The 18,337-nt window shown below is 43.7% G+C and overlaps 1 protein-coding gene across 1 annotated transcript in view; it reads left to right on the forward strand.

The window, feature by feature from the left end:
* Positions 1-18,337, forward strand: part of grik3 (glutamate ionotropic receptor kainate type subunit 3) — a 609,594-nt gene that overhangs the window by 305,091 nt on the left and 286,166 nt on the right. Inside the window, exon 10 of the mRNA XM_070899209.1 lies at positions 10,519-10,722. Coding sequence (XP_070755310.1) covers positions 10,519-10,722 — 204 coding nt within the window. The remainder of the gene's footprint in view (positions 1-10,518; positions 10,723-18,337) is intronic.

An 18,337-nucleotide genomic window follows, 5' to 3' on the forward strand; every position in this document is an offset into this window, starting at 1 on the left:
TCGTAAAAATTATCCGGTCGAAGACAATTGCCCGCGGGAAGCCTCCGACTGGAATTTCCAGGCCATTGTATTTAGGGCTCTTGCCTGCGTTTAGTGCAAATGGAATACACAGTTACCATTGGTTGCAACATAGCTACAGTAATGTTATGATCAACAAGTCTTGTTGATATGCTGTCTTTGTATTCCAAGGATATTAAGGAAAAGCTATACTGTCAGTTTGCTTTATCCTGAAAAGATTCTATTTAGGTAAATCTTGGAACTGGGTGTGAATGAATTTGCTATCAGAGCTAGGAAAACACCCATTCAGTTTGATGAATTTGTTCAATCCGGTATGATGTCAACCACTCTTTGGACTTTGGAAATCAAAGTGACAGCAGAGTAATAATCCCAAAAGGAATATTTGTTCTCTAGTTCTTCCTATTCGGCATTACCTCAGCCTGTGTAGCGTTAGACACACAATGGCTCCATGGGATAGAATCAACCTGATATATAAACATAGAAACATAGAAAATAAGTGCAGGAGTAGGCCATTCAGCCCTTCGAGCCTGCACCGCCATTCAATGAGTTCATGGCTGAACATGCAATTTCAGTACCCCATTCCTGCTTTCTTGCCATACCCCTTGATCCCCCTAGTAGTAAGGACTACATCGAACTCCTTTTGAATATATTTAGTGAATTGGCCTCAACAACTTTCTGTGGTAGAGAATTCCACAGATTCACCACTCTCCTCATCTCGGTCCTAAATGGCTTACCCCTTATCCTTAGACTGTGACCCCTGGTTCTGGATCCTTAGACTGTGACCCCTGGTTCTGGATAAGTTCAGTGTTCAGAGAATTAGTGAAGCATCATTATTTTTTTTTTTGCGAGAAGCTGTAAATTAATTGTTAGAATCTAGTATCATCTGCTATGTTGATCTTTTACTATTTTTTAACTTTTACTTTTAATAAACCTGGTTCATAGCTTATAGCCTAAGTCACATTGTCAATACAAGGAGTATAAGGAGGCTTGTGTTATTTCCAGTGAGCAAATCATAGTAACAAGGTTTTGTTTGTAGGCAACATACATGACCAGATATCCAGTGTACAACATTTGTCCAGTTGTTTGTCCAACATCCAGCAGAAATTTCTTCCAATTAAATATTGGGAAGACAGAAGCCATTGGGCTAGAAGTGCTAACTTTTGATAAGCAGAAAAAGTAGTGCCAGGCGCTAATGATTCTCTCCTCCTGGGAAATTCAGCTTTAATGCTCCAAGAAGGAAATGGAGCACTAAATCAAGTGCTGAACACTTCTCTTAGGGCGCTAAAGTCCGAGAACGGTGTGGTAGCAGCAGAGCGCTGAACAATGTGCAGCACATTGCTACTGGCATCAGAGGCTACTTCTCTCACTTAAAGGGAAGGGCCAATGGTGGTGCACAACTTACTTGTTGGCAGGTCTGCGTTGCAAGGCGACCTGCGCGATTGCCATTACAGCCCCAAACACTCTCACTAAGTGGAGGGCTTGGGCATCTTGCAACAATGAAATATCAAAAACTTTCAGGGGGTGGCAGACTGGTGCAAATAATAAAGGTTGGCCTACCTGAAAACCATTCCCTTTAATTAGCGCTCCCCAATTGACCGGTCGATTTGACAATGCTTCCTCTTCCTGCCATTGTTCACGTCCGGTGATACAGCAGGGGGCGTGAGGCAATTTCATATCCGGGGTGGTAACAGAATGCTGACGTGCTGGAAGGCCAGGTGGTAACAGTTAACGCCCACGCTAGACCAGCACTGATATTCGTTGGCGTCGCTGAATTCACTACGCCCGGTAGTTAACCCCTTAGTGACCTATTAGTGCCCCCCTAGGCGCTAACAGGAGGTGCTAAGCAGCCAAATGTCTCCCCCATTGTCTTTGGTCCCCACCACAAACTCCATTCCCTAGCCACCAACTCCATCCCTCTCCCTTGCCACTGTCTGAGGATGAACCAGACCCATCACAACCTTGGCTTTCTATTTAACATTGAGTTGAGCCTCTGACTCCCTATCCTGTCTCTTGCTAATACCACCTCCTTCCACCTCCATAATATCTCCCAACTCCACCCCTGCAACAGCTCATCTTCTACTGAAACCCTCATCCATGCCTTTGTTACCTCTAGACTTGACTATTCCAATGCTCTCTTGGCCATCCTCCCACCTTGTACCCTCTGTGGAGCTCATCCAAAACACTGCTGCCCGTACCCTAACTCGCACCAAATTCCATTCACCCATCACCCCTGTGCTTGCTGTCCTGGTCCGGCAATGCCTCAATTTCAAAAGTATAATTCTTGTTTTCACATCCCTCCATGGCCTCGCCTCGCGCTACCTCTGGAACTCCTACAGCCCTACAACCCTCCGAGATCTACGCGCTCCTCCAAGTCTGGCCTCTTGCGCATCACCCATTTTCATCGCTCCACCATTTGTGACCATACCTTCAGCTGCCTCGGCCCTTAGCTCTAAAATTTTGTCCCTAAACCTCTCAGCTTCTCTACTTCTCTCTCCTCCTTTAAGATGCTCCTTCTACCTCTTTGACCAAGCTTTTTGTCACCTGTCTTAATATCACGTTCAGTGGCTCAGTATCAAATTCTGTTTGATTACACTCCTGTGAAGCACCTTGGGATATCTTAATACATTAAAGACGTCTTATAAATACAAGTTGTTGTTCTCATCTTTCAGGTATTTTCTTAACATTTTTCCAAAGAAAGGATTTGGAAAAAAGTTATTTTTAAGTGTTGGATTTTAGAAACAATGGCCGCGATTTCTCCATGTGTGACGGAATCGATACGGCCGGGGTTGGTGGTGTGTTGAAAGTTTGCTCCTGACTCAAGCCCGCTCTCTGTCCCAAATCTTCCAAAGATTAGGCTCGTTATAGCCGCCTTGCGGGCTTCCTGGCCAATTAAGAGGAGGCCGGCCTGATGACGTGAATTGGTGACGTGTTATCAGCCGGTTTCCTTAAAGAGACCATGCCCACAATGGTTTTGTCAGTTCTTCTGTCACTGTCCTGCAGCATTGAGGTGTTGCAAACACTGCACAGAGGTGCACGGCTGCACCCAGACTCTCCCATGACTCCCTCCAGATACTTATGGAGGGAGTCACAGCACGCAGGGAAGTCCTCTTCCCTTCCAATGGGCGGAAGCGACCGCCCCAAGATACCAATGCAGCCTGGTTGCACATTGCACAGTAGGACACGAGCAGGGATGTCGTCAGGAGAACCAATCTGCAGTGACGCAAACCCTTCAATTATCTCAGTAGATCCTGAAATGTTACTGCAAGGCCACACTCAACCTCATCCTGCTGTGCCACTCATCACATCCCCATCACTCTGCCTTTAATACCCTACCGCTGCACATCCTTTCTCACACCAACATATCTTGCACCTCCACCTTATAATTTCCGAATTTCACTAGCCACCTCTCACACTCATCCTCATCCTTGTCAATCATACCAACCAACAACATGCAAGGATAGGCACTTGGTTCCTTTAGCAAATGTTTATGTATAGTTAATGTTGATGTGTTGTCAAACATTGAAATCTTTATCTTCAGCACTTTGCATTCTTGGATAGATTTGTAGGCAACTTTGGAAGTGGTTTGGTGAATTTCTAGTGAATGATGAGACATAAGGGAACCCCTCCACAATGGTGATGAGTGTGAAAGGAATCGGTTCGGCACTGTAGGGGTGCTTTAAGGTGTTGGTGTGGGGTGGTGCCAACCTGGCGCATCATGTGGCAGTCAGGGTGCATAGCGTAAAGTGAAGTAAATGTGGCCATGATGAGGCCATCCCTGGCCTCCCGGGCAGCAATGTGGTTGGGTGCTGATGCCCTGTGTCCTGTGCAGCATCAGGAGATTGCGGAGAAGGTTGGTGCTGTTGTTTGTGATGCTGGTGTGTTTAGTGATGTTGGTGTTGAGGCTGATCGTGGTGGGATTCTGAGGACCAAAGTGAGATTTTTTTCAAGGGCACTGATGCTGCTGGAATAGATGGCAGGTGAGATTGAGATGACACAAGCGATCTGTTAATGGTGAGAGAGGTTGCTCCAAGGACCTGACAGTGGATAGAGAGTTCACCGCAGGCACTTCCAAACTGCATACAGCTCATAAATCTCTTCCAAACCATGAAGGCTTCAGCTTTGCACATTGGAAAGTGAATACCTGTGAAATGGTAGCTTTTATACCACTTCTGTAGCTGTCAACTCGTCAAAGCAAAGGAGAGTCATTGAGAACTCGACACACTTACCTGGTGGGAAACCTGAGGCACGGCAAACCTGTCAAAAGGTTGGTAAAATTGTAAGTGCCTGCTTTTAACCCTCTTAACTATCATTTAAGTGCCTTTTAATTATGTACATGACCTGTCCTGCCACTTGCTGTCGGGTCTGCGAACCGAACGTAGACTCACATGGAGGTGGGTTTAAAGTGGGATCCCCACCCGCTGTCAATCAGGGCCATTTTGACAGTGGGCCTGCCTCCAAACCCACACTCACAGGGCTGGGAAGATTCCGGCCAATGTGGTTCTGTGCTTAGTTACATCAGAAAATAAGAACTTTATAAATAGGAGAAGGAGTAGGCCATATGGTCCTTTGAGCCTGCTCTGCTATTAAATTCGAGAGAATATAGGCCCATTCTACTTAATCTCTCCTCATAGGACAATCCCCCCACCCCAGGAATCAATATAGTGAACCTTCATTCCACCTGCTGTAAGGCAAGTATATTCTTTCTTAGGTAAGGAGACCAAAACAGTACACAGTAGACCAGGTGTGGTCTCACCAAAGCTCTATTTAATCCAGCAAGGCCTCCTTACTTTTAGAAACATAGAAACATAGAAAATAGGTGCAGGAGTAGGCCATTCGGCCCTTCGAGCCTGCACCGCCATTCAATGAGTTCATGGTTGAACATGCAACTTCAGTACCCCATTCCTGCTTTCTCATCATACCCCTTGATCCCCCTAGTAGTAAGGACTACATCTAACTCCTTTTTGAATATATTTAGTGAATTGGCCTCAATTTTCTACTCCATCCCCTTTGCAATAAATGCTAACATACCACTTGTCTTCCTAATTGCATGCTGTACCTGCACATTAACTTTCTGTGATTCATGTACAAAGACCCCAAATCCCTCTGAATACCAACATTTACTGGTCTCTCATCTTGTAAAAAATATTCTGCTTTTCCATTCTTCCTACCAAAGTGGATAATCTCACTCTTCACCACATGACACTTCACCTGCCACCTTCTTGACCGATCACTTAACCGTTCTATATCCCTTAGCAACCTCTGTACGTCCTCCTCATAACTTACTTTTTCACCTAACTTTGTATCGTCAGCACCCTTACATATCTTACAATCTGTCCCCTCATCCAAATCATTGATAACGATTGTAAATAGCTGAGGTCCGAGTACTGTTCCTTGCAGCACTCCACTAGTTACACTCTGCCATCCCAAAAATGACTTGTTCATTCCTACTGTTTTCTACCTGTTAACCAATTTTCAATCCATGCTAATATATTACCTCCAATCCTATGAGCCATTATCTTGTGTAACAACCTCTTGTGTGGCACCTTATTAAATGCCTTCTGAAAATCCAATTATACTACATCCACTATTTTCCCCTTATCTACCCTGCTAGTTACATCCTCAAAAAACTCTTATAGATTTATCAAACACGATTTCCCTTTTGTAAAACTGTGTTGTCACTGCCTACTCATATTGTGATTTTCCAAGTGCCCTGTTATCATGTCCTTAATAATAGATTCTAGCATTTTCCCTACTACTGATGTCAGGCTAACTGGCATGTAGTTCCCCCATTTTCTCTCTCCCTCCTTTCTTGAATAGCGGGGTTGCATTTGCTACCTTTGAATCCCCGGAGGTTGTTTTAGAATCTAGGAGATTCTGGAAGTTCAAGATCAACGCATCCACTATCTCTGCAGCTACCTCTTTTATATTTCTAGGATGTAGGCCATCAGGTACAGGGGATTTGTCAACTTTTAGTCTCAGTAATTTCTCCAGAAAGAAAGATCACAGGCTGCAGTCATTTGCAGGATGTATATTAAAGCCAGACGTGGATGCTATTACCTAGGATGAATGGAAACGGTAGGGGAGCTGTTATCTCATCCCAGGCGCGCCTAACAAACATTTAAAGCGGAGTTGCTGCTGAGCATCGCAGGAGCTCGTTTCAAAGTAAAAGGAGTGTGGCAGCTGATTTGATCAGCAGCATTTCTAGCCAATCACAGACAGGAGGCATGGACAGGAACTAAGTCCCGATTTCCTTTGCAGTCATTAAAAATATTTGTGAGCCTTTGCTGGGGTGGGCTCAGAAAGTTAAAGATGTTGGAGAAAGTTTGCCGATCTCTTGTTTGAGTCAAATCAACTTATCGATGTGGGGTACCATGGTGTATTCTTTATTTTTTTTATCCTTGCACAAAGATAAGTTGCACCAATTGAATGAAGTGAATCTGATCAGAATCTGTTGCTCTGTGTTTTCACTTTACCATGAATAAAGCAGCTTAATGATTTGTATCAAGCCCCTGAGTCTAATCACATTTAACCACCCTGTTCCCATATCCATCAACCCCATTTCTTTTATCTACCTATCCAATCTAATCTTGAATGATGACATAGCCTCAGCCTGAACTGGTAACCCTGGAAGTCAATTCCACAGCCTCACAACTCTTTGTGTAAAGGAATTTCTGCTGCCCTTTGCTGTAAATCTCTTATGTTAAATTTTGTATCTATGGCCCTTGTTGGCTCCTCAAACTACATTGTTCGAATGAAAAAAGACTCAATTTTTCCAGGCCGGGTGAACAACTGAAAATCTGTTGCTGAAGAGCCGGCTTCGGAGTGCCCTACGAGAGGCCTCCCTGCAACAAAAAAATCTGGACACACAAAACATAGAAAACATTCCCAATATATTACTGACATCAAACAAAGATAAATCGCAAAAAGAAAGCAAAAACAATCAGACGTACCTCATGCAGTCAATCCGTCCCTCACTGCCGCCGGAACAGCTCGGACTGCCAGCTTTCTCTGGCGGTGACACAACAGGGCACGATGGGTACTGCTCCAACCAAACATCATGTTGCTATCGAAACCGGGGGCGTTGCACACCGGTGCGACGGACCCGGGCGGTACTGCTCAGTGCCACCGCAAAACCTGCACCAAATTTCTGGACGGGGCGCTGGAAGCTGGCCACTTGGGCGGTAACTAGTTCCAGACCCATTACCGCCCCTCCAGGGCACAATCAAAATGAAAATCCAGCCCCAAGTGTTTGTGTTTCCTCACACCGGGCAGCAGCCCAGTGAATCTCCAAACGGAGCTATATAAATATATAGTTAACAGTGAGACTGAAGACTTTAAAATCAGAAATTTATGATCAAATACTCAGTGAAGTACGATAGTTCCAGTACTGCTCTGACCATGGGATTGTAGGCTATGGGTACCAACTGGTCAGTGTTGAATCAAGCAGATTGTAACTTTAGACGCCTATGCTTTAGTTTTGCGCAATTACTTTGGGGTTCACGGAGAAGTTCCATGAAGCGTTAACTGCTTGGAAGTTTTTTACATGGCGTTATTTATCTCTCACAGGAGTTTAAATAACGTGGATCGAGTCCACAATGCTGTAAAGTGCACATGTTCTGTTACATTGATGGGTTATGTGGCCTTTTATCATTAATTTATTTTTCTTCTTCTTAGGCAGAACCTTGGATGATTGCTTCCACACTAAAATTGAATTCTCAGGTGACTGATGAGTCCAATGCGGGACCTACAGTCTCTGTCACAGGTGGAGTAGATGTTGTTTGAAGGGGCGGGTGGATGGGTTGCTTGGGATATCGTACGCTCCTTCCGCTGTTTGTGCTTGGCTTCCGCTTGCTCTCAGCGAGGAGACTTGAGGTGTCCGTCGCCTTCCAGGCTGTTTCTCCTCCACTTTGGGCAGTCTTTGGCCAGGAATTCCCAGGTGTCAGTGGGGATGTTGCACTATTTCAAGGATGCTTTGAGGGTGTCCTTGAAGCATTTCCTCTGCCTACCTGGGTCTCTCTTGCCATGTCGGAGCTCCGAGTAGAGCGTTTGTTTTGGGAGTCTCATATCGGACATGCGGACGATGTGACCCGTCCAACGGAGCTGATCGAGCGTGGTCAATGCTTCGATGCTGGGGATGTTGGCCTGAGTGAGAACATTGATGTTGGTGCACCTAGCCTGCCAATGGATTTGAAGGATCTTGTGGAGGCAGCGTTGATGATACCTCGCCAGTGAATTGAGGTGCCTGCTGTACATGGTCCATGTCTCTGAAACATATAGGAGAGTGGGTATCACTACTGCCCTGTAGACCATGAGCTTGTGCTGGGTCTTCAAACACTCTCTTCCTCAGGTGACCGAAGGCTGCGCTGGTACACTGAAGGTGGTGTTGGTCATCGACGTTTGGCCTTGTTGACAGTAGGCTCCCGAGATATGGACAATGCTCCATATTGTCCAAGGCCTTGTCATGGATTTTGATGATTGGGGGGTAGTACTGTGTGGCGGGGGCAGGTTGGTAGAGGACCTTTGTCTTACGGATGTTTAATGTAAGGCCCATGCTCTCGTACGCTTTATTGAAGGTGTTGACGATGGCTTGGAGTTCGCCCTCCGAGTGTGCGCAGATACAAGCACGTCTGTATACTGTACTTTCTGACAGAGCATGGGACGACTTTGGATCTGGACTGGAGGCGACGGAGATTGAACAGTTTCCCATTTGTTCTGTAGATTAGCTCCACTCCAACAGGGAGCTTACTGAGGGTGAGATGGAGTATTGCAGCAAGGAAGATCAAGAAGAGCATTGGCGCGATGACACAGCCTTGCTTGACCTCGGTCCATACGTGAATTTTGTCTGTGGCGGATCCATTGGTCAGGATCACGGCTTGCATGTCGTCAAACTTTTGAGGGCAGCCGAATTTGAGGAGTTCGCTCCATAATCCCTCACAGTATCGAAGGCCTTTGTGAGGTCAAAGAAGGCCATGTACAGCGGTTGGTGCTGTTCCCTGCATTTCACTTGTATTTGACGCGTGGTGAAGATCATGTCCATTGTATCCCTTAGTGGGCGGAATCCGCATTGCGACTCTGGGAGGAACTATTCAGCTACTAGGAGAAGGCGATTGAGGAGGATTCTTGCGATGACTTTCTCTGTGGCAGATAGCAGTGTAACGCCTCTGTAATTACCACCAGCAGTCTTGTCACCTTTCTGGAAGATGGTCACGATTATGACATCTCTGATATCCCCTGGCATGCTCTCCTCCTTCCAAATAAGAAAAATGAGTACATGTATTTGCGCCAAATAGTGCTTCTCCACCATGCTTTGTGCCTCGGCGGGGATTCCATTTGCTCCTGAGGCCTTGTTGTCCTTCAGTTGTCGGATGGCCTTTTCAACCTTGTGCTGAGGTGGTGGCGGGTAGCATGCTGCGGGATGGAGTCGAGGACATTCACATCGAAGATAGAATCTCGGTTACGGAGATCTTCGAAGTGCTCCTCCCAGCCTCTCTGTCCTTGATGAGTACCTCTCCATTCTTGGCCCGCAGTGGTATAGGACCTTGGGTGCTTGGGCCGTAGGTGATCTTGACTGCGGTAAAGAATCCATGCACGTTGTGGTTGTTGGCTAGTTGCTGGATCTCCTGTGCTTTCTCCACGAACCATCTGTCTGTTTTAACATTATTATGATTATACTACATCAATCCTACTTATTCTTGATCCTCCTCAGAACACAGTTCTTGTTGAAACCGTTCCATGTTACTCTCATTTCTCCTCATCAACAGGTTTCCTTAAAACTACTCTTAATTACTGTTACACCTGCAATCTTGGAAAATCACCACCTAATTCACACCTTACATTTTAACAAATTGTCTTCTCAGAGTCAGCTACTGAACGATACTAGGAGTAAACCAGAGAGTTGGCAGTTTGTGTTAACAATCTTATTTAATTTGGTCAAAGTCACCAAAAAATGTATAGAACTGATCATTTGAACATCAAGAAAAGGGGTACGAGCAAATGTGTTTTAATGCTATTGGGGCAAAACCAGTGTTATCTTTATGGATCTGTTAAAAAGTGATAACTGAAGCGTCTGCTTCTCGGCAAATTATATTTTAATAACAGTGTGAGTTACGCCATCAGGCAAGGTTAAACCTCAAAAGCACAATCAAGCAATCAGCTACCTGACATTGAGCAACTGTAAAGATACAGTCATTTTATCCTGGCATGCAAATAAGGCCATTTGTAGAGTAATATTGGGCAGTGACCCTTGAACTTCTCCTACAGTGTATATAAATCTGAAAAAATGAAGCTCGACACACATAAGGTATATGAAGATACTCAAAAGAGAGAAAACGACTATCTAATTGCCTTCAACCTAATTTTAGAACTTAATAAAGCTCTAGTACTCAGTCAGCCTAATTCATTATTGTCACTCACCTAGGTAGGGCACGTATCCAAACTAAATGCTTTTAGCGTTGAAAGTGACCTTAGCAATTAACTGGTGCTAATTTGACTTGTTCGCAGGAGGAACCATATGTCATGTTTAAGAAGTCTGACAAGCCACTCTCTGGTAATGACCGATTTGAAGGATACTGCATCGATCTGCTGAAGGAATTGTCCAATATCCTGGGATTTGTTTATGATATTCAACTGGCACAAGATGGAAAATATGGAACTCCAGATGACAAAGGGCAGTGGAATGGCATGGTGAAAGAGCTCATTGATCATGTGAGTAATGCGGGGATTTTGGATAAGATTTAACATCACTTCAGTTATGGGCTCTCAGGCATTAAACTTGGGATTTAATTTGGATGCATATATGCAGCATTATTCAGCACCTTCATTCTTGCTGTGGTCACCAGTACACATCTAATTAGAAAAAACATGAAAATAATGGTCCTTCAAGGCTCTATCATTGCCCCTATGAGATTACAGCAGTGTGGGTACCATGTGAAATCAGGGTCTAAAATCACTTCTGACCTCGGACTGATTCATCTTTCAGGCACCTCCGCACCGCAGGTTCATATAGGGGCAGGAGTTACTAACAAAATCAACAACTAATACCCTGGATATATTATAAACATGAATTTTGGGTTAGTCACAGAGCCTAATAAAGTAAGAACCATTATTGAGGTTTTTTTATTAAATATTTGTGTAATTGTAGAAAAGGCGGGAATTAGTGTAACCTTAACTATAAAAGATGGGGATTGCTAGCTTTCAACTGCCATTCAGACTTGACTGTCATTACCAAGTTACTTCTTTATTATTTGCACCAGTAGATGGAGCACCATGCATCAGCGATGTAGGTGGGTGTGAGAAAGACTGGGCCTATGCCACAGAAACATAACCCTTGCCAGTTGATCATGGAGAGACCCTGACAGCAGTCACAGAGACATCTGTTGGCCTTCAATGATCTGCTCCACCATCGGAGCTTCTCTTCTTAATTCATTCTCAGGATCGGGGTGTCAGCATTTATTGCCCATTGACTTCAATGGAAAAGAACATCAGGTAGAGTGTAAAACAGGCTGCCAGTTCACTATCACCCAAGATGAATTTTTACCCCAATGAGTCTGGGACAATCTCAGCCCAGCTTCAAATGGGTGCATGTCCCCAGCATAAAACCATCCCTAATTCTGCACAAGTTAGCATTCTCCTTCAGAGGCAGTTGAGGTGGAAATGCAGATAGAACAGTGAGGGGTAGTTTTAGGGACTAATGTACGTAACTGGGGCACAATAAATGGAGCTTTACTCACCACGAGAATGGTATTCCCTAATGTAGAGTTCCGTTTTTTTATAATATTCCATTCCCAGCATGGACAAATATATATGCCCCTCCAAAAAATACACGGAGGGGCATGTGCTCCAGACATTTACAAAGAAGACAATAATGTACTAAAGACAACTAGGGACTGCTTCATAAAAATGTTATTGAACTATTCTTCTGTGTAAATACTGGCAATGTGTCAAAGGTACTTGCATGAATGAAAGAACCATAATTGTCTAACAGAATCATTTACCATGATTCCAAATAAAGGGACTTCGGTTCGATTTTTGATAAGTGAGTGCTCCCTGTACTGGTTTGAATGGGCTAGAAACTCCACTTTTTTTGCATGCTTAACGTCCACCTAACACCCATTTAACCGCTGAAATGACATATAAAACCCAGATATCGCCCGCTTTGGCACAAAATGGAAACTGACGGGCTTTTTTAGGAGACTTATTGGCAAGAGTTATTTTTCCAATGGGTTTAATGCCGAGAAAAAATATGACCGCCCGCCACTTTTTTTGGGCGGTATCAGCAGAATGGGCAATTTCAACGCCCATATTATCGCACAGCGTTACTTTCCTCAGGGACTTAACGCCAAGATTCAATAATAACGCCCAGCGACTGTTTTTTGTTGTAAAGGGGATACATACCCAAACTAGTGGCCATGGAGATCGCCCATCGTCAATTTCACCATCTCCCACACACATCGCCTAGAATATCGCTTGCTCAAAAAAAACGGCCACAAAAAGTGGAACTAACTGGGATGGACCATCCCAGAACATTAGGAAGCCCAGAACATTAGGAAGCCCAGCAAATGGCAATAGCACTTCCGAATAGAAACAGTGTTGCAGGAGAAAAGGGGAGGTTGCAATCCACCCCATTTCAATCTTCATTGTAGTACCGTCCCAAGCACTTATATCAAACGCAATTTGCTCACTTTATGCGATGGTCAGACACGAGACTCCCAAAGCATGCGCTTTACTCGGAACTCCTTCACGACAAACGAGGCAAAGGTAGGCAGAGGAAACTTAAAGGACACCCTCAAAGCTTCCCTGTAAAGTGCGACATCACCACTAACAACTGGGAGGCCCTGGCCAAAGACGGTCCTAAGTGGAGGAAGTGCATCCGGGAGGGCGCTGAACACCTCGAGTCTCACTGCCGAGAGCATGCAGAAATCAAGCGCAGGCAGCGGAAAGAGCGTGCGGCAAACTTGACCCACCCACCCTTACCCTCAACGACTATCTGTCCCACCTATGCAATTACATCATCATCATCATCATCATAGGCAGTCCCTCGGAATCGAGGAAGACTTGCTTCCACTGTTAGAATGAATCCTTAGGTGGCTGAACAGTCCAATACGAGAACAACAGTCCCTGTCACAGATGGGACAGATAGTCGTTGAGGGTAAGGGAGGGTGGATCAGGTTGCCGTGAAGGAGTTCCGAGTAAAGCGCATACTTTGGGAGTCTCGTGTCTGGCATGCGGACACTCCACCATATAGCAATGTTTCTTTCGTGCAGTGACCTTTTGCCCAGTTGTTTTCAGCTCTGTTCTGACCTGCAACGTTATGTAAACTGCAGTCAATGCTTAATATAAACTGTAACGCCACACCACTTAAAGGGGATTAGAAGGGCTTGAGTACATAAAAATGTTTCAAAAATTGAACATTAATGAGGTGTTATTTACTTATTTACTTACTTATGTTTGCTCTTGCATTCAGTGCACCTTAACGAGATGCGAACTCGTGAGTAAGCATAGCTGTTTCTGCCTGAAATAAATTGAGCCCTAAGCAGCAATTTTGAAATTGACGTTAATGCAAATGAATAATGGTTCATGCTTTTTGGCTGATATAAGTGACCATTTTTAAACATGAACATCTTATGTGGTAGGGACTGGACTGGATAGTGTGTTTGCATTAAACTCCTTTGTACAGTATTTTAACCCAGTACTTTGCCCATTTAAAGTAAACAGGTTGATTACTGTATTACATAGTGAGCAAATAAGTTAACTATTGTGTTACTGGACGGAAATAAAAACCAAAGAATTTTTAAAATCTGATCTACATACTCGAGGATTCTGACCACATTCTGAACTTTGAATTGTAAAACATGTGATGCATTTAAAAAGAAACCTAGTTTAGTATGTGCCAAGTTTCCTTACATTTACTACATGAAATAATCTTCCTCCAATTTCATTTTATTTTAAATTACTTCCAAAATCAAAGCATAAAATCTATCCTTGCAGTGTACCGAAATCCCTCAATATCCATGGAATTTGACAGCACTCTGCCATTGAAGGCAGTCTAAAATATATTTTGATAAAATGTACTGCAGGAGAGACACTACCTTAAGGTTTCCAAGGTAATCTGAGAGTTTGCGTCCTGTCACCAGGGGAAACAGTGACTGAAAAATCATCTATTGTTGGGTCAGACCATTTGCTGCTCAATGTGTCTTGGTAATTGTCCAAAAGTCGAAGGTTGAGTAAGGAAATTATTCCTTTGAAAAGATTAGAACACCATGATGTTGTTTATGGGATGCTGAAAAATGCAGCTGTTTGCTTTGTACCACTTTGCACTAAGTAGGATTCAGTCAGGATTTATATACACTTATTTCAACATCTCTCATTTTACAATCTCTTCAATTTTCATTTTAAAAGTGTCCATCCATCTCCCCCGCCCCCCTCTGCCCCACATTCACTTAGTATCATGCACTATTTCTGGACTAAATAGCTAGTCATGTTCCCGGGCTTCTATCAATGTGTTCTTCATTCAAAGAAAGAAAGAGCTTGCATTTATATAGCGCCTTTCACGACCTCAGGAAATCCCAAATGCTTTTTAATGATTTACAGTCAATTAAGTACTTTTAAAATGTTGTAATGTAGACAAACACACCAGCCAATTTGTGCAGAACAATGACCAACAAATAATAAGGATACAATAGAAACATAGAAGAAACATAGAAATTTATAGCGCAGAAGAAGGCCATTTCGGCCCATCGTGTCCACGCTGGCCAACAAAGAGCCGCACAGCCCTCGGTCAGCAGCCCTAAAGGTTACATATAAACCTATGAACAATGACGGAAAGGCAAAGAGCACCCAGCCCAACCAGTCCACCTCACACAACCGTGACACCTCTTATACTGAAACATTCTACACTCCACCACAACCGGAGCCATGTGATCTCCTTGGAGAGGCAAAAACCAGATAAAAACCCAGGCTAATTTAGGGAGAAAAAATCTGGGAAAATTCCTCTCCGACCCAACTAGGCGATCGAAACTAGTCCAGGAGATCACGCTGGCTGTATTCTATTCCCTGCAGTACTTACCATTATATCTGCGCCGTCCAACAAAAGGTCATCCAGTCTAATCCCAATTACCAGCTCTAGGTCCGTAACCCTGCAGGTTACTGCAATTTAAGTGTCCATCCAACCACCTCTTAAAAGTGGTGAGGGTTTCTGCAAATACCACTCTTCCAGGCAACGAGTTCCAGATCCCCAAAACCCTCTGCGTAAAGAAGCCCCCCCTCAAATCCCCTCTAAACCTTCCACCAACCACCTTAAAACTATGCCCCCTCGTTATAGACCCCTACACCAATGGAAATAGGCCCTTACTATCCACAATGTCCAGGCCCCTCAGTATTTTGTACACCTCAATGAGGTTTTCTCTCAACCTCCTCTGTTCCAATGAGAACAAACCCAGCCTATCCAATCGAAACAATGACCAGATAATCTGTTTTCATTTAGTGTTGTTGATTGAGGGGTAAATACTGGCCAGAACATCACAGTGAACTCACCTGCTCTGTTTTGAATAGTTCTATGGGATCATTTACGTCCACCTGAGAGGGTAGTCGGGGCTTCGGTTTATGTTTCTTCCGAAAGACGGCACCTCCGACAGTGCAGCACTCCCTCGGCCTGGATTATGCACCCTCAATCTTGAACCCTCAACCTTCAGACTCAGAAGCGAAAGTGCTACCAACTGAGCCATGGTTGACATTAGCTTTGCCAGAACCATGAGGCAAATTGCTCGATGGCTTTTCACTCCCTCCCTGTGAGGAAGTGCCTGACCTCTGATTATGTCCTCCCTCTGATTGTCTGGCTAAGATCGAGAACTTGGTGTATGGCAGTCATGCTCATGAATTTGTGACCTACTATGTCAAAGTGCCTTTGTGCTTCCATCATCTTAATACTGCACGGTTTGTATCAGCTGGACATGTTCCCAGATTTTCTTTTCCATCTCACGTTGTTGTTCAAAATTAACCTTGTAAAATTTCAATTTCTGACTCCTTTATGAAAAATATTGGCTCCAAAGTTATTAGGCTCTGAGATAAAACATTATAGGAACATAGGACTTTAGAACATATATAATCCTTTAATATGCTTGCCCAACAAAAATCTATCGATCTCAGATTTATTATTATTAATTGAGCTAGGCTCTACTGCTTTGAATGGGAGAGTGTTCCAGACATCTACCACCCTTTGGTGAAGACGTGTTTCCTAGCCTCTCTCCTGAATGACCTGGCATTAATTTTAAGCTACATCTCCTTGTCCTAGACTCCCCCACCAGTGGAAAAAAGTTTCTATTTATCTATCCAAACGATTCCTTTCAAAATCCTAAAAACCGCAATCAAATCACCCCTTAACGCCCACCGACACCTGGGAGTCCCTGGCCAAAGACCGCCCTAAGTGGAGGAAGTCCATCCAGAAGACCGCTGAGCACCTTGAGTCTCATCGCCGAGAGCATGCAGAAAACAAGTGCAGGCAGCGGAAAGAGCGTGCGGCAAACCAGTCCCACCCTCCCTTTCCGTCAACGACTATCTGTCCCATCTGTGACAGGGACTGAGGCTCTCGTATTGGACTGTTCAGTCACCTAAATACTCATTTTAAGAGTGGAAGCAAGTCTTCCTCGATTCTGAGGGACTGCCTTTGATGATGATGATGTTAACAGATATATTGCAGGGGCTTGACAGGGTACATGCTAGGAAAATGTTTTCCCTGGCTGTGGAATCGAGAACCAGGGGTCACAGTCTCAGAATAAGGGGTTGGCCATTTAGGAGTGAGATGAGGAGAAATCTCTTCACTCAACGGGCTGTGAATCTTTGGAATTCTCTACCCCAGAGGGCTGTGGTTGCTCAGTTGTTGAGTATATTGAAGACAGAGATCAATAGATGTTTGGATATTAAGGGAATCAAGGGATACAGGAATCGTGCGAGAAGCTATAGTTGAGGTAAATGATTAGCCATGATCTTGTTGAATGGCAAAGTAGGCTTGAAGGGCTGAATGGCCGAATCCTGCTCTTATTTCTTATGTTCTTATGAATCTGCGCTGCTCTTCTTCCAAGGCCAATATATCCTGTCTAATGTGCTGTACACTGTACTTCAAATGTGGTCCAATCAAGGCTGTGTATAGATATAGCAAAACTTCCTCACCTTTATATTCTAACCATTTAATTATAAAGGCTAACATTCAATTAGCCTTGTTGATTATTTTTTGTAGCTGACTACTGCATTTTAGTGATCTGTGCACACTGAACCCTAAATCTCTTTGGGCCTCCACAGTTCCTAACTTTCCACCAAATACTTGGATCCATACTTTTTTGATCCAAAATGGATGACCTCACACTTACCTGTGTTGAAATCCATCTGCCACAGTATTGTCCACTGACTTAATCTATCAATGTCTCTTTGAAATGTTATACTCCCGTCTACACTATTTACTATGCCACCAATCTTTGTGTCATTGGCAAATTTGGATATATGGCTCTCTATTGTGTTATCTAAGTCATTAATAAATATATTAAATAGTTGAGGCCCCAGCACAGGGGACACCATTAGTCACTTCCTTCCAATTTGAATGCATACCTATTATTCTTACCATCTTCTACCGTCTAACCAATCTCTTAACCAGGTCAATAATTTGCCTTCAATTCTATGAGCTTTCATTTTAGCAAACAGTCTCTTATGTGGAACCTTATCGAATGCCTTTTGGAAGTCCATATAAACCACATCCACAAACATTCCCCTGTCTACTACTTTGGTTACTTCCTCAAAAAATTCAATTAGGTTCATTAGACATGACCTACCCTTTACAAATCCATGTTCTCTCTAATCAGCTCAAATTTCTCAGTGCTCAGTCACTCTGTCCTTAATTATAGATTCCAATAAGTTCCACACAACAGATCTTAGACTAACAGGTCTATAATTTACTGGTTTCTTTCTCTCACCCTTTTTAAATAATGGAGATAGATTTGCAATTTTCCAATCTAGAGGCACAATTCCTCAATTCAGAGAGCTTTGGAAGATTATGGCTAAAGCATCTGCAATTTTCTCACCTACTTCCTTTAAAACCCAGGGGTGGGAACCATCAGGTCCTGATGTTTTGTCACTCTTTAGTGCCATTATTTTATCGAATATTGTTTTCTTGCTCACATTAAGTCCAGGGAGTTCCAGTCCTTGATTCATTATTAGTTTCCCTGGAATGTCAGATATATTATTGTCTTCCTCTACTGTGAAGACTGACACAAAGTAATCATTCTGGTGGCACATTCTGCACTATGAGACGAGGAAAGGACACCCCATGTAAAAT

Source organism: Pristiophorus japonicus, chromosome 14, assembly GCF_044704955.1.
Source record: "Pristiophorus japonicus isolate sPriJap1 chromosome 14, sPriJap1.hap1, whole genome shotgun sequence".
Taxonomy (NCBI): Eukaryota; Metazoa; Chordata; class Chondrichthyes; family Pristiophoridae; genus Pristiophorus; species Pristiophorus japonicus.